The following is a 15,813-nucleotide window of genomic DNA, read 5'->3' on the forward strand; positions in this document are numbered from 1 at the left end:
TATAATGCGACAACATGTGGCCTTCTGATGAGATTAAATTGATGAAGGACAGAAGGAAGGAAACTGATATTTCAAAAATGCATCAAGGATTTATTTTTTTTGTGGCAACAAAGGAACAGAGAATACATTTAATTTATTTGAATTCTTAACTAAATAACTGACAGCTTGAATTGAATAACTAATGTGTTGTGTTTCTCGTTCCAACAAAACAGTTAAATGAGTACTCTTTGTTCGGAATAGTTCCCTCAAAATACATTATTCTGTAGTTTTCTCCACCTGTAGTCTGTGGGTCAGTATACAACATAGACTATAGACTATAGACTATAGATAGATATGAATGGACGAAGCTTGAGTGACGTCAGCCATCTGTTAAGGCAGGGGGCTCCAGAGGCTGATCGGCAGAAGCCACCATGCTGGAAATCCTGTCTCACTCTAACTTTCATTCAACCGCTACGCACCTACTGTAACTATGGATAACACGTATCGTTCTCAAAATCAAAACGGAGCCTTTTGAAATAATCCACGCCCCATACGTCCCCTTTCCCAGTGATGACAATAACTAATAAGACATATTTGGTTTTTTATACCAGACTGTAAACATGTTAATTTATGCTGTAAAAATGGCTTATTTGCTTGTTGTGTGTATGTGATTGGCATCATTTTTCAAGACCCGCTTGGTATACACATGCAAAATCTGCACTTCTTCATAATGTTAATATCATAATGAACCTCACTCCCTGACGTCAAGCAGTGGTATTAAATGTTAATGTGCAAATACTTAAGGCTCATACAAGAGTATTCTGCATGTCATTGCATATGACACAGGGAGTTTATCCTTTGCTGGCCTTGCTGCTATAAAAAAAAAACATCAGGGTATAGGCACCTCTCCAGGCAATGCAACACCACTGCAAACAAGCATGCAACAGTCAGACATCAAGATGTCATTATTTAGTATATTTGTTAGTATCATTAGAATTGACTTATTTCCCTTAAATGCGTTATAAGGATTGTTGTAGGCTTTTAAAAACAATTCTGCAGGAAAACTGGACTATGTTTTGTTTTGCGTAATCATAAATAGGAGTAGCTCCATACACTTCATCTCCATACTCACATGTTTCATCACAGATGAATCATAAAGGCTCATCACTGATCACTGGCCCAATTTGCATATTTCATGTTCTTTCAAAAAAAAAAAAAAAAAACGTGTAAAGTTGAAGTGAGGCAAGAAGTGAATAATACATAGATGGAAAAATGTGAAACTTGAATCTGAAAACCCTTTTCATTGCCTGATACATTCTACACTCATCATCATTGATCCCAAATCACAGCTTCGCCTTGTCTGAAGTCCACAGCTGGCAGCTGTAACCCAAGCAGGAGATGAGGCCTCTGGGGTGCTTAGATTTCACTCGAGATTATTGCCCTGTCATAGGTGTGAAGGAGCTCTGGCTTTCTAAATAGGTCAGCTTTTGATTTGACATTCATTAGCAGAAGGCGGCCGCTGGTTTGTGTCTCCCCAATCTTCACAGGCCAAGAATTATTTTTTTTAAAAAGCGCATCTGTTTAAAGTGCAGACGTTCAATACGAGAGGCAAAACACTACTCCTATTAGCTATCAGGAGTCTGATTCCAGGCCTACTTTTCCACAGGTAAAGACCCTGCCTCTCCGGAGCATCTGTCATCTCAGTAAATGCTTTGTCCTAAACACTGATGTTGCCATTCCTGGGCACAGGAAACAGATGGCGGTGTTAAATCTGAATGATGTAGTACACGTCCCTGGTGGACTTTGTTTTCTTACATCGCCATTACTCTTCTAGTCCTCTGTGATAGATTAGAAGGAATCTAGTAGGACATTACAAGGGGCTGCAGAGGTAATAGGATGCGAGTCTGGTGTGGAGGGAGCTGCTTTTCTTCTGCTCGCCTATGTCTTGCGTATTGCACATTTAACTCATTGTGACTTGGTTCAAATGATTTCCTTGACACTTCTTGTATAAAATGTTTCTCATTCTCGGCACATGTATGGAAAATTAAAGTGTCCGTCACTGACTGCTCTGATTTTGCAGACTCAGTGGTGATCTCCACGGACACAATGCAATAAAAATGGCAAAAAAAAAGGCTGCCCCACCTTCCTCTCTTTTGCGATTGAGTATGAAATAAAACGTGTGATTTTAAATGGAAGCCCTCCTTATGGACACACTGGTGATTGCTCAGCGTGATGGCTGATTGCAGAGCTATCTCCAATGCTGACCCCCCCGTTGGAGAGCCACAAAGACGGACAAAATGGCCTACGGCAGAGATTTAACTTTACAAATGAGTCTTCTTTCTGAGTTCGAAATGACCATTTATGTCTCTTTGCTGCCCTTATTTCAGAACAGACATGAAATCCTGCTTCAGGGGATATACTGCCTCTTGCTGTCAAGTCAGTCCACAGTATATATATTTTTAAATCCTCCATTTAAAAAAAAAAAAAAAAGTGCTTGGATGTTAAATTGTTCCATCTGTGAAGGGCTTTGTTATGTCTCATTGAAGGGACATTACATTTTGAAAATGCAGCTCTTTGTCAAGAGACAGAGAGAGAGTGATGTTAATCCCGCCCTCCTTCCCCTCAGTTGGTCTAATTCCAACCCCAGCGCCTGTCACTCATCTTGACAAGCTGTGTACCATGAAAACAGCATCTCGGTACCCAGCATCTGTGAAGCACCGCAGGCATTACAGAGGCAGACAGCTAACACAGCCAATCTGTACTAAGATTCCAAAGACACAGTGTTGATATTCCTATTGTACTAAATGGATGTCGTCTGCCTTAGGGCCCAGACAAAACAAGCAAACCTCAAAGAAGTAGCATTGACAAAGACAGGCGGATAATTCCACTGTCTAAACTGCCTTTTGAACACGATTGTTGCTGAAAGCCAGATGACTACTGACATCCACGTTCTGCATAAGAGACGTAAAGAGACTGTACTGGTTATTTTGTACAAATTAGGTAGAAATGATGATTAATATCAAACAATAACAATTCAGTCAATCATATGCCAGCAGTTCTGGAAGCAATGGAAAACACTAGGACATCATCTATACACATCTTCACCAATCATCAAATAACATTGGAGACTCATCAGATGTGTCATTGTGTTTAAAATAGGACTGGCTCCTTGAAAACCACTAACATTTTAGCCAATCAAATGGCAGGGCTTTAGGGATGGAAAAAGTCAACCCCAGTATGTTACTGTAGCATTGTCATTGTGAGCACATAGGCATGCTGACATTATAGTTATTTAGTTTCCTATTATAAGCCTAACTAGTATAAACTCTGGCTTCTCAAATTCTGACTGCTAAACTGCTCTCCCACCTTAATGACATCAAATAATCTCAGCATTTGCAACACCTGGAGATTAAAGAACTCTTATTCATACCCCTACTTTGCTGATATACAGTATCTGATTGTTCACTGCAATGAGAACAGCAACAACATTTTTATGGCAGTAAGCTGAATGCTTGTGTCTATTTTGTTGCCTTGCTTTAAGCAAGCTGCTGCGAGGAAACTTGTTTTATAGTGATAGCCACCTCAAATCCTCCCTCTGTGTTGATTTGCGATCTCTGTTTGAAAGTAGAAGGGACGTTCAATGTGGAAAAAACTATCAGGACAGTTGACATGGTTTGATATCTTTCTCTTTTGTGTTTGATTGAGATATTTATTATGAAGCATCACAATGACATATTCACACACCAACCCCTGTAGACATATTACTATTTTTTTGTACTTAAGAGTGTAGAAATTACAAACTAGCCTTCTCATACTTCACTGAATAAATCCAAGACTTCAGGTTCATGGTTAATCTTTTGGCACTTTCCAGCAATCCAGTCCAAACAGTTACATCTTTAAACATAGAAATCCAGCCACTCTCCCCTCTTTTCCTCTTACCCGTCCCTTGTACTAAGATTTACAGTTGTTCCTCAGGGATGTGTCTGCCCTTTAAAACACTGTCACAAAGCTCGCCTTGTGCCCTCAAGCCTCTGGGATCCAGCCTACGATATACCAAACCAAAGCAGGATGCGAGGATAGGTGTGAGGTGTCAGCAGCCAACAGTCTCCGAGGTGTCAAGTATGAAATAACGCTTTGATCACACCCGAGCTGCTAAAGACGACCTCACTCTGACCTCCCCAAGTGTCCAGCCAGGGCTGTGCCACAGCTGTCATCCCTCTCATTTCCCTACAGAGACGTCACCTTCTCCGCTAATAAAATTAAAGAGGCTCTCCACACATGCAGCCCTCTCCAACCTCCTTGACCTTAACATTTGATTGGTACCAATGCACTGCAGATTCAGATACCTCTCCTGAGATGAGGCTCTCTGCTGCCTCTCCAAAAAAAAAAGATGATGGCTCAGTTCTCAGTGTTGTATAAACACGGTAGGAGGGGGCTGTGATCTGGGAACTGGCGGACCATCACTGCCATGGCTGTCATGCTTAGGTTGTGTTCCATGAGGTCCCCCCCCAAAGGCGTCAGCTCTGTTCTGAAACACGTAAAATGTTGCAAAATGTCCTCAGGGTATCCAAAAACAGCTTTTTGAGCTTAAGTCTCATGTCTTAAGATTGCGAGCGCCTTATTTGCCTTTCAAATTGAATTATATCTAAGTTACTCAATTCTGGCTGTTCTGTGAGACAGACTGTGTACAGTGTAATTATACAGGGTGTCTTGTCTTATTTGGCAGTGGTTAGTGTAACAAGTACAACATTTTGTTCCACTTAAACCCAACAGAGCGATTTTATCACTGAACTTGGCCCAAAACAGAAAGTACAAAGAGTATGCAGACTTTGGCACTGCAATCAAATAAGCTTTTAAAGAAGCTGAATGTAAACTTATGCTGTTATTGACATTTCAAATGTGCAGTTTGCACAGATTTTTTTATTATTTTTTTTTACCAGTATAAGGAAGTCAGAGTAAAAACTGCTGTGTCTGTGTGTTGCACTTGTTGGAAATGTTTTTAAATGTATTCACTGTTATGTACCATTTCTTGATTTGAATATTTCCACTTTCACTTAATGTGGTTTGTTGTTGAGTGTTTGCATTACTTCAGATATTTCCTACAGTAATCAAAGCCAGACAAAGCTGTATTTTTCTTTGTTGTATCCGTGTGACAGACACCACACAGGATGTTACGTCAATGGCCGCTACATAAGACAGGACGTCATCTTGTGTTATTGTTTTGATTAAAAGCCTCCTGGCAGCGTAATTTACATACTGTGCGTTTAAACACAGAGCATACATTCTAAGATATATCATGTATTATTTTGAATTAGCTTACTAGATTTGAACAATGTGTAATACCATACTGCCACTAGACACTTAGACACCGTAAGGTCCATTCATTTATGTATCTATTTATCAGGTACATTTCCAGCTTTCTATTTATTTATTTCTGGATTTGCTAGCTCTGGCTTCTCATTTGGCAACCCGTCTTTTGAATTGCTGTAACTGGTACGTGACTGTAATTGTCTGAATGCTGCTGTGACTGTGTTTGTTTCCTTTATATTGTCCTGGATTCTTTCAATGACTCTGTAGGCTGTGAAACTGAATCGCCTTTCTGGGATTAATAAAGTCATCTGAATCTGATTTTTTTTTTTTAATAGGAAAATGCTTTTCGAGAATTGGCTTCATTCTAAACAATAGTGCTTCGGTTTAAAATAATTATGATTGATTAACTTGAGAGGGAACATTTAATATGCTGTATTAATAAAGCCATTAACCAATTGTTATTGTTTTCTGATGGGCGCCGAGTTATTCTAGCACAAATAGGGTCAGTTCTGATATTAAAATCAAACTCTTACAAGTCTACTTGTCCTAACACTTGTTTTGTTCCTTTTGAATATTTTCAACTTGAATTCTGACAGCAGAAACTCAAAGCTTTAGAAATAAAAAAAAAGTCCATTATTGATTAATGTGTCTTTTCCCTCCAAATGCAGAAAAAGCTCAAATCTGCCTCACCTGTGTGTTCTACTTCATTTTACACCACACCACTTTGCTGATCAGTTGGACTAAGTTCATTCAGCCCACAGGTCACTTTGGGACCTTTGACCAATGACACAACTGTAGCTTACGGACTGTAGAAATGATAAGAAACTAACTTAGCATCTGCACTTTGTTAAGTTAAATACAGATTTTCTTAAATTTAAATTACGACAATGAGATGCTAATTCTGTTAGCAGGTTAAAGGCAATTTCAATTATTTGTAAGCATCAAGCTACCAAACTAAGATGTCCATTCCAAGTCCATCTGTAAAGAACTGTGAAATAACATACAGAACAAAATCAGGTCATTAGCAAGATGTACTGCTTTATCTATTTTATTTAATATGAACAATCTCATTATCGCATCATCAAGACGTGTACGAGGATACATTTATTATTACCTGACGACCCCCCGCTCTGATAACCATCTATACCTTAACGTATTTCAGTTTCATGGAAAACATATTTCAAATTTAAATTAGGTATCAGCAAATCCACTGATGCAGCATTACAGTCTTTTTAAGAGCAGAGGCCTTTTTATAACAATCCTCTTCCTTTCCTTTTGTGTTCTCAAATGGCAGGCCTGTTTCTAGCATAAGCCATCGGGGTAATACCCTGACAGAGAGACTGTAAATTGTTCTGCTTGTTATCCTCCGGCAACTGAAATCCTGCCATGCAGTCAGAGCTCAGATTGGTGACTGGGAGCTCCTTAGGCTTCTAGAAACATTGTTAGTAGACTTCTTCCGCATGCACACACACACACACACACACACGCACACACGTCCACACTCTCTCCCTGAGGGCCTGCTACAGCTGGGACCTGCTATGACTTTCCTCGATCTTGTGTTGAAAACAATGCACCTTTGTCCATCACAAAGCTAAATAGGAATGTGACTGCAGAGGAGGAGCTTTGGAAGGACTGTATTAGGTTGCAGGATTTACTGCAGTTCATAGATGCAATAAGAAAAGGTAATACATGGATCACTGGGGAGCTGTGGTGTAATATAAACCTCAGACCTTTGCCTTTTGTTATCATTAAAAGGCCTTTTATTCTGTATGTACATTGTTCCCTCTCGGTATTCGAACAAAGAAAAAGAACAAGCAAGAAAACAGATCTCACATTTATGCAAAAAATGTCAAAATTCATTCAGTCCAACATTAAAAAATATCACAGGCATACTGGTTTCTATACACATGCACAATGTCAGCCTGCAGTAACAGTAACTTTTCATCCAAATTCAGGACACAGGACACACAAATAAGAGAAGAAGTAAGTGAATCAGCTGTCTCTGGAGGCGTAGGCTTCGATGTCTGGGTCCTATTAGTTGCTTTGTCTCCCGCCTGATAACAGACATGAAAATCTCTTTGAGTCAACCCAGCCTCCAGCCTTTACATGATGGACTCCATTTGTCTTCCCTCCCCTTCCCTTCCCTTCCCTGCGTCCACCTTCACAACAGCCCCCCCCACCACCATTATTCACGAGGCTGCTTTTAAAACAAATAGCTGCAGATTCCTGAGGCGGACCTGCTTTCCCCCCCTCCCAGCATGCATCTCTACACCTAACCACCAAACACTCCAGCAGACACTGCTCGGTGTGCTACAGAGGGTGAAGAGAGTGAGCGTGTGTGTGTGTGTGGGGCTGGGGGTCTGGGTGGTTGTGATCCAGCCCACCGAAAAAAGAGATAGTACAGAAGATGGATGAAGCTTGGGTGACATATATCCTGACACCTCAACAAAAGAAAACATCGACCACCCTGCTAACAAAAGCCAAGGGACAGAATGATGTTTTTTTTTTTTTTCTTCAGTTTTCCAGCTGCTGCCAATACAATACCATTTTTTGACGCACTAAATGTGGGAACAATCACTCTTTCTTTGAAGTAGGACAGGCAGGTATACATAAACGTTGCACATTGTGTGCTGATGGAATACAGTGGGACACCAGCAAACCAAAGCGGAAGCCTTTGACCTTGTGTTGCTTGAAGAGCGTGATAGCTCCCTGGACATGAGGAAATCAATATTCTGCATTTAGCTGTGCAGGACCTTCTGTTAAATAGAGCAACATACCCCTAGGATTGTTCTTTTTTTTAATGCACTGACATGAGCAACATAACAAGCTAAATGCACTTTTTGGAGAGATTTGAAGTGCTGATTAAAAGTAAGATAGTTCATTTAATGTAATGAGCTGCAACTGACCCCTTGGAAGAAATGTGATCACCGCGAGTGGTCTGTTTTGAGATATAAAAAAACAAAAATAGAAGACTTCAATAAGAGATCCTGCAATGTTTACAGTCTTGTAAATCTTGTAATCCTGACTAACAGTTTCCAGGAAGTAACCTTCTATGATGCGTTGCACCTTTTTAAGTCAATCCTAGAGGGCAACCTAAAGGTCAGTCAAAACATTTCACAGTTCGGAAAATACTTTCATTAAGAGGAAGTGTTCTTAGGAGTTTCAAACAGGGCAGAGAATGAGTGCAGATGACTCTTAACAGCTCACGCACCATAATCCAGCTGCTCTGAATCCAAAATCTCAATTTGACCTCATATTCTCTTCCGTTTAATGTAGCCTAAATGACAAGACAGCAGCAAACTGGCTGCCTTTAAATGCTGTTTTAGAGAATTCGATTTAAAGACACAACCTCTCACATTTGAAGTTCAGTGTATTTGGGTTTTCATAACGGCGTTGTTGTAGAACTGCACTCAAAAAAAAGGCTAATGTTGCAAAGTTGTCAAATGTGAATATTGCCAAAGACTACTGAACTTGTAAAGGGTTATCTGGAGAATAAACAACACATACTTTTGTCCTTGATTGCTGTAGTTGTTGTCATAAGATTCATATCCTTGGTCATCGTAAGCTGTTCCGTAGCCGTCGTCATATTCCTGTGGTAAACAAGACAAAATAAAAAGCGTTAGATGAGGTGCAGGAAAGAAAAACATTCAGCAGACATTTCAACATTCAAAAGATGTTGATATTAGAACCTGTGAAATGTTACCATCATGTTGAAATGTAAAGGGCTGAGAAGATTTATGCATGAAAAATGGTTTCCATAGCTACATGGTTTTCCAAAGCCAAAAAGTAAAAGTTGAACTAAATTCAATTATGACCCAGCTTTTCTTTCAGCTTTCTGAAATTGACAGAAATATCTGTTGCTGGATGAAGCATCTTTCATAAAAGCGTGGTGTCTAATAAATCATTTGTATCCATCAAACCCTTACAGAGTTGTTCTTTTCAACAACACATCGAAGCCTTCAACTTTACACAGATTTAGGTCAAACTGCTTCATCTGCTGCTGCGGGTACAGCAGCCATTAGAGTGGCAACTGCAGCCCTGCCCTTGTCTCTATGTCAACTGACTGACAGCGGGATGTAAAGACTCTCGCTGAGGCAACGTTTCATCACCACCTCAAAGGATGAGTCTTGAACATCTGTTTGTGCTCCAGCAATCTGCCCTGTCCCCCCCCCCCCCCCCCCCCCACACACACACACACACTCCTCCGCACTCCACCCAGGCCCCCGCCAAGAGGAACATCAAAGCGAACCAGTGCCGCACCCGTCCTAATTTGGGATAAATGGGACTTATGTTCCACAAAAGGCGTCGACCCCTAGCGACACATCTCTCATCCCCCACATACTTCTTGGCTAATTCCATCTGCCCCTGATTTGCATGCTTGAAATGAATGTCTGTAAGATTTAGCATATGAAGACGAGAATGCTCATCAAAACCATATTATTATTAAGGACCTAATTCTTGATTAGAAACATACATTTGCCAAATGACAGCAGTTGAATTGACTCTGTTATTGTAAATCCTCTAGAAGTGAAGTAAGTGTAGAAGAACTACATATGACCCTCAGCAGAGGTGATGGACATATGAGTACTTCCTTGTTTCAGAGTAAAATGCCAGGTGCATTTTAAGATTCTTTTTTTATGATCAAACCTCACCTTGGTCATCCCACTGGGCGGCTTTAAGAGTTGTTTGTGATTCGTTTGTTGTTTGCATGTATGTGGGAGGTCTGATGGTTTTTTGTGAAGGTCTTTGTCAGTTCCCGTCTATTTGTCTCGAGGTAGCTTGAAGGGAATTCGAGTCCCTTCTGACATTTGTAATTCAGCAGATACATGAGCTTTTTGCAAAGTCAACGATTCCCCAAGCTGATGCAAGGACTAAGTTTAGTCAACAACTTTACTTTAAAAAAATATTAAACCCCCTGTACACCTTTTTTTTTTCTTTAAACATACAAGCAACAGTTTTCAAAGAGCCGCACAATTTTGTCAGAAAGGATTTGATTAAACACACTTTGATTTGCAATTTCTCATCATGACCTCTTGTGCCAAAGGACACACTAAAAGCAACATAATTTCCCTGGCTTTTCTCGATAGCTTCTGTGAAAGATAATCATCACAACAGTGCCAACAGAAAAAAAAAGATTATATTTATAAGTTAGAAGTAGGTAGATGAACACTCAACATGGTTTATGGAGAGCTTACAAAAGCAATTTGAAACAGAAAATGTCTACATGTTCGTCTGCTTATAGTCCTTAAATGAAAACAAACAAACACGTAAACCATTAATACTACTGCAAACCACTTATGCAATGTTATCATAATACAATATCTATCATATTATACCGTAATATCCTCTGATACTTATGTGTAATACTATACGGACCATGGTGCAATAAAATGTTCAACTCTTATGTACTGTAAATGGTAAATAGTCTTGAGCTTGTACTGCTCTTTTCTAGTTTTTGGACTTCTCAAATCGCTTTTACACCGCATGTCACACCTAAGTATTCACACGCATCCCATCCCATCCTAATCCCATTCATACGCCGTTGATGAAGCAGTACGAGCAACTTGGCGGTTAGGGGCACATGTAGCTGCAGGAGCTGAGGATTGAACCCGTAATTCCAGTTCAGAGACGCCCGACTCTACACACTGAGCCACAACCGCCATTGTGTGCATGACAGTCTTTTCTTTATATACTGTATGACTGTGAATGTTTAGACTACATTTCTAACAACTGCAGCTCTGATTGGGCTCCTCAATTATGTAACTGTGAACTGCCTGCTCTTTTTTTTTAATCTATCATTTCGCTTTGCTGCTGTAACATTGCACATTTCTCTGTTGTGGGATATATAACAATTGTTAACTTACTATAAAAATTGTTTTTCTTCATATGATGGAATGTATTTCTTTGCAATGCTTAACTACACCATGGCTGTATTTACACGCTGCTGGCTGAAAAAGACGTCTGTTCTGAGGACTTGGCAAACTGCAGTGAAAACCAAAGAAAACAAAGATGTCTGATGTTTTTAAAGTGTTTTGTGTCATCTGAGCAGGGCTGATGCTGCTCTGTGTGAGTGCAGCAACTGTGCCAATGTCCCCAGGTTCCACTACAGGTAAGGAAGGAATGAAGTGATGAGTAGATCTGATGTCGAGGCAACACCCCACCTAACAATTGCACAGTTATTAATACAAGAAAGTAAAATAAACAACAATCTTGTTTTTAAGTATCCCTCCTTTTTGATACTTTTGATCTGCTTGATGGAAGTGTTGACTTTTGGTAATTGGTCCAGAAACAAAACGACAACTAGTCTTCCCATTTAAAAAAAATACCCTCAGCTTTCACTCATTCACAAATCAGTACAAAGAAGGGGCTTTTCAAAGCCTCTTTTGTTTGTTTATTCTGCCAGGCTTTTTACTAGAACAAGAAAAAGAGAGGCCATATCACCCCTCTTTGAGCTGACCAAAACTAGCTCCTTTTTTGTATTTTATGATCGGTTCTTAAGTTCTTTTATTTGTTTACAAGTCTTATAATGGTTTTTGACAGCCCAACGTTACTAATTCCTTATGGTAATGTAGTCCTCAACAGATAATGAAATCCTCTGCAGCCAGGCTGTCAACCGAATAAGAAAACTTTTTTTTTACTTGACTTTGGACCAAACTTTGAAGCTTTCTGCTAAATATTTAAGAGAAACAAACTCTGTGATCATTTAAAAAAGACTTAAGCAAACATTTATTCAATGATGCGTAAAGTAGCTGTCACTCTTTTTCTGTACTTTTCTTATCTTTAAGATATTCCCTTCATTTTAGCATATACTCTCTTGCCTTGTGTGGCGTTTTGTTTGTTATTCATTCGATTGCCTGGTAAATGTGTGTGCTCATCTTCTGTCTGAAAACCTTAATGTTTGGAAATGGAAGTTATCATAGCTGTGACTCATATAGAAAGTATACTTTCTTACTTTAGAGAAGGTTCTAGTTCAGGGAAATTACAGCAAACAAGATTAGAGAATAATATAGTAGCAGACACCTTCCTCGACAGTGTCTCGCTCTACCACATCAGCAGTATCCGCCCAAAACAGAACAAACACAGACACAAGCATCAGGTTACAATTAGCTGTGTAAGAAAACAACACAACAAACCCTGTTTTTATTCAAAGCCACAACAACAGTCTTTGTAAGTGAAACAGCTTTAACCAAAATGTATTTTGGAATAAAAGCTTGTGCATTGCCAGAAACGTGTTCCCATTTGAAATTGAAATAATGTCTCTGTTGTTGTCGGAAAATGCTTGTTTTCTTACAAAAACTGTGGGAATGTTTTTATTTCGTTCTATTTAGAAGCAGTTTCTATTATACCGTACCTATTGCAGCCTGGAATAAACAAGCACAGTTATGAATATTAAATGAAGCAAGGAGAAGACATGAAGTGTAAAAAATCGCGTTAGCTGTGATTGTGAAGGCAGCCTCAGTCACCACATGGCAGAACTCCCTTCAGAATATAAGCATGGACGGTCAAAACCTGTACCATGACTTAGAGTTGATCTATAATTTTAAACTTTGATACAATACTAATAAAAATCAAACAATATTGATGTTTAAATGGTAAAGGGACTTGAGCTTCTATAGTTCTTTTCTAGTCTTCTGATTATTCAAAGCCCTTTTCTATATAAAGTGACCATCAGAAAGAACTAATCATGTTCATACACATTCACACGCTGCAGACAAAGCAGCGGGAGCAACTTGGGGTTAAGTGTCTTGCCCAAGAACCCATAGGACATGTTGCTGCAGGAGCTGGGGATCAAACCCTCGACCTACCGGTGGAGACACCACCCACTCTACCTACTGAGCCACAGCCGCCCACTCTAAATACAATGAGAATAATATAAACAGAAGTTCTAGACATGCAATATTGGAAAATATCTTGGTTTTGATCATTAAAAATTGCAAGCAAACTCCTGTGCTCTGTCCAAATCCAACAAAAACGTTAGAGTATTTCAGTGTCAAAATAATACCAATGTATTTGTGCATATAATAGTTCTCCTCTGCTGTCACCTACTCTGCTCTCTGTCTGTCTGTATGAGTGTAAATGTATGTTTTCTGTCTTCATGAAAAGCAAAAAGGACTTGAGCAACATCAGTATTTGATGACCTGTGGATTTGAGTAGATCATCACTGCTCTGTTTATTTCGCTTGCAACAGCTTTGGGTTAAAACTATAACTAAAGATCTTTATTCATTTTAAAGCCTCAGTTCTTTTTGATACTATAGTTCATTAAAATAATGAAAATTGGTGGTATGAACCAGTATTGACAATTCTGACAACCTTTTACTGACTGAGTCAGTCGTTTTCACTGATTATGAACACAGATTATTGACTCATATATATATATAATACTCATTCTGCTTTTAATACAAAAAATATTAATACAATTAAACAAAGCAAGATCATTTGGTTACATCCACTTTAGACCTCTAGAGCTTTAGTCAAAAAATGTAAAGCATCCAACATTAAGTCTGTTTTTGTCTACTGGTATTAACACATTGGCTTTAACAGTTTACCCATAAAGCCTTTTTAAATTTATTTTTGTACTGGTAAGCTTCCTGCAATACAATACATACAGTGCTACATATACAGTATGTTGCATATATCACCACCTCGTATGAATGCCTGATCCATGAGGTTGCATTTGAATTCCATCAGGACAGTGGGACCTGCATCTGCATAAATCATAATCCCTGTAATAATCCACATTATAACACTATTACATGTGCAATCTGAGTAAAAGAATCAAAATGTGTCCACACCAAAAACCTTTGCATGTTAACAAAAATGTAATAGATACTATTTGCAATACTCACATGCACAGATTATCGGTGTTATGTCTGTGACTATAACAGGGAATGTTGGCATGGTAACTACAAAATAAGCATGACACACATAATGTACTTCAATATAAATGTAAACTCTGCTGTTCATAGCAGAGATATCATTACATGTGCAAAACACACATATCTGATTGCCTTTCTGTCTAAGTATGTTCAAGTCAAATCATAGTAATGAACTGTAAATGTATGTCTAGTTAAAGATAATGATTTGTTTCGTCAATTGATGGAGGGTTGGCTACTGTTCATATTTAAACTGATACCAGTACCAGCATATATTGGTATTCAATGGTATTAAGAACATTCTACACAAACTAAAACCCTCCCCGCCTTGTTCCTTTCCAAACCTATCACCACAGCCTCCTCCCTGTCACAGACTGACACCAGGGCAGAGCATGACAGCCTGGTCCTGTGTTTCTTGGAGGAAGCATCGGAGGTTTGATGCAGCTGAACCCACGCCAGAAAGATGCTACATTTTTTGTCTCCAAGTGAAGACATAGAATATTGGCAGTTTATAATCAATCCTTGAAGACCCAATAAATACTTAAGCTGAAGTCCTGCAGGAAGCAGCTAGTAAAGACGACAAAGCAGCCTCTCTTTGCACTCTTACTTTTATACACAGGGCTTCTTGTGCTTGGCTTAATGAATCATATATTTCAAAGATAAACCATGTCGCTTATATTGCAACCTACCTACTACAAACTTTATTCAAAAAAATAATAATTGCAACTGCATTGTCACAGGTGTTATTTGGTGCTATGGTTCTACTAAACAAATATCACAACACCTCTAGCGAGCACTGTGATTGTGACATGCTGCAGGGGTGATGTGGTCTTGCTCTCTAACTTCACTTTACCCTGAGTGTGCTCTCTGCTAACAAGGAATTGGGACCAATTTAAGCTAAATCAATATGTAGCTCTGATGCTTTTTGGTTAATACCCTTAAAAAACAAGTTCAGTGCCAAACCCTTTGTCACGATCCTAAAAGCTTCCAATATCAATAACTTGTAAAAAATTATATTATTTAAATTCACCAAATTTAAAACACTTGTTCCCGTTTGGGGTCGCGGGGGGGGCTGTACACCCAGGAACGTTCACAAGTCAATCACAGGGCTGACATATAGAGACAGACAACCAGCCACACTCACATTCACACCTACGACGGAAATTAAAATCAACCAATTAACCTAACGAGCATGTCTTCGGAGTGTGGGAAGAGATAACCCATGCATGCACGGGGAGAACATGCCAAACTCCACAGAGAGAGGCCCTGTCCGACAGGGAATTGAACAAAGAACGTCCTTGCTGTGACGCAACAGCACTAACCACTGCACCACCATGCAGACCCAAGGAAATATCCGTTTTAATATTTAAAATGTTTTAAAAAATGCCTGATAGACTTTATTTATTCCTGTGTAGGAAATGATAACGTGTATTTTTTTTTTCAGAGCATCGTATTCATATTTGAACAAAACATGATGTGCTCTAAAACACAAGAATTTAAAATGTTTCCCTTGACATCATAAACATGTTGCTTCTATTTGTCTGTATGTTTTTAAAGTTAAACAATCCTTAATGTAAAGACATGTTTTAGTTTTTTAAATTAATCAGCTACGAATAGTCAATTTGCTCAGATGAAAATCATTAGATAGAA

The 15,813-nt window shown here is 39.0% G+C and overlaps 1 protein-coding gene across 2 annotated transcripts in view; it reads right to left on the reverse strand.

Annotated features, from left to right (window-relative positions):
* The window catches only part of khdrbs3 (KH domain containing, RNA binding, signal transduction associated 3), a 127,974-nt gene that overhangs the window by 18,073 nt on the left and 94,088 nt on the right, over nt 1–15,813 (reverse strand). For both annotated transcript variants that reach the window (XR_009676217.1, XM_061060465.1), the window contains exon 7: nt 8,797–8,879. Coding sequence is in view for 1 of the 2 variants with exons in the window: in XM_061060465.1 (XP_060916448.1) it covers nt 8,797–8,879 (83 nt within the window). In the remaining variant the exon portion in view is untranslated. The remainder of the gene's footprint in view (nt 1–8,796; nt 8,880–15,813) is intronic.

Source organism: Labrus mixtus, chromosome 16, assembly GCF_963584025.1.
Source record: "Labrus mixtus chromosome 16, fLabMix1.1, whole genome shotgun sequence".
Lineage (NCBI taxonomy): Eukaryota > Metazoa > Chordata > Actinopteri > Labriformes > Labridae > Labrus > Labrus mixtus.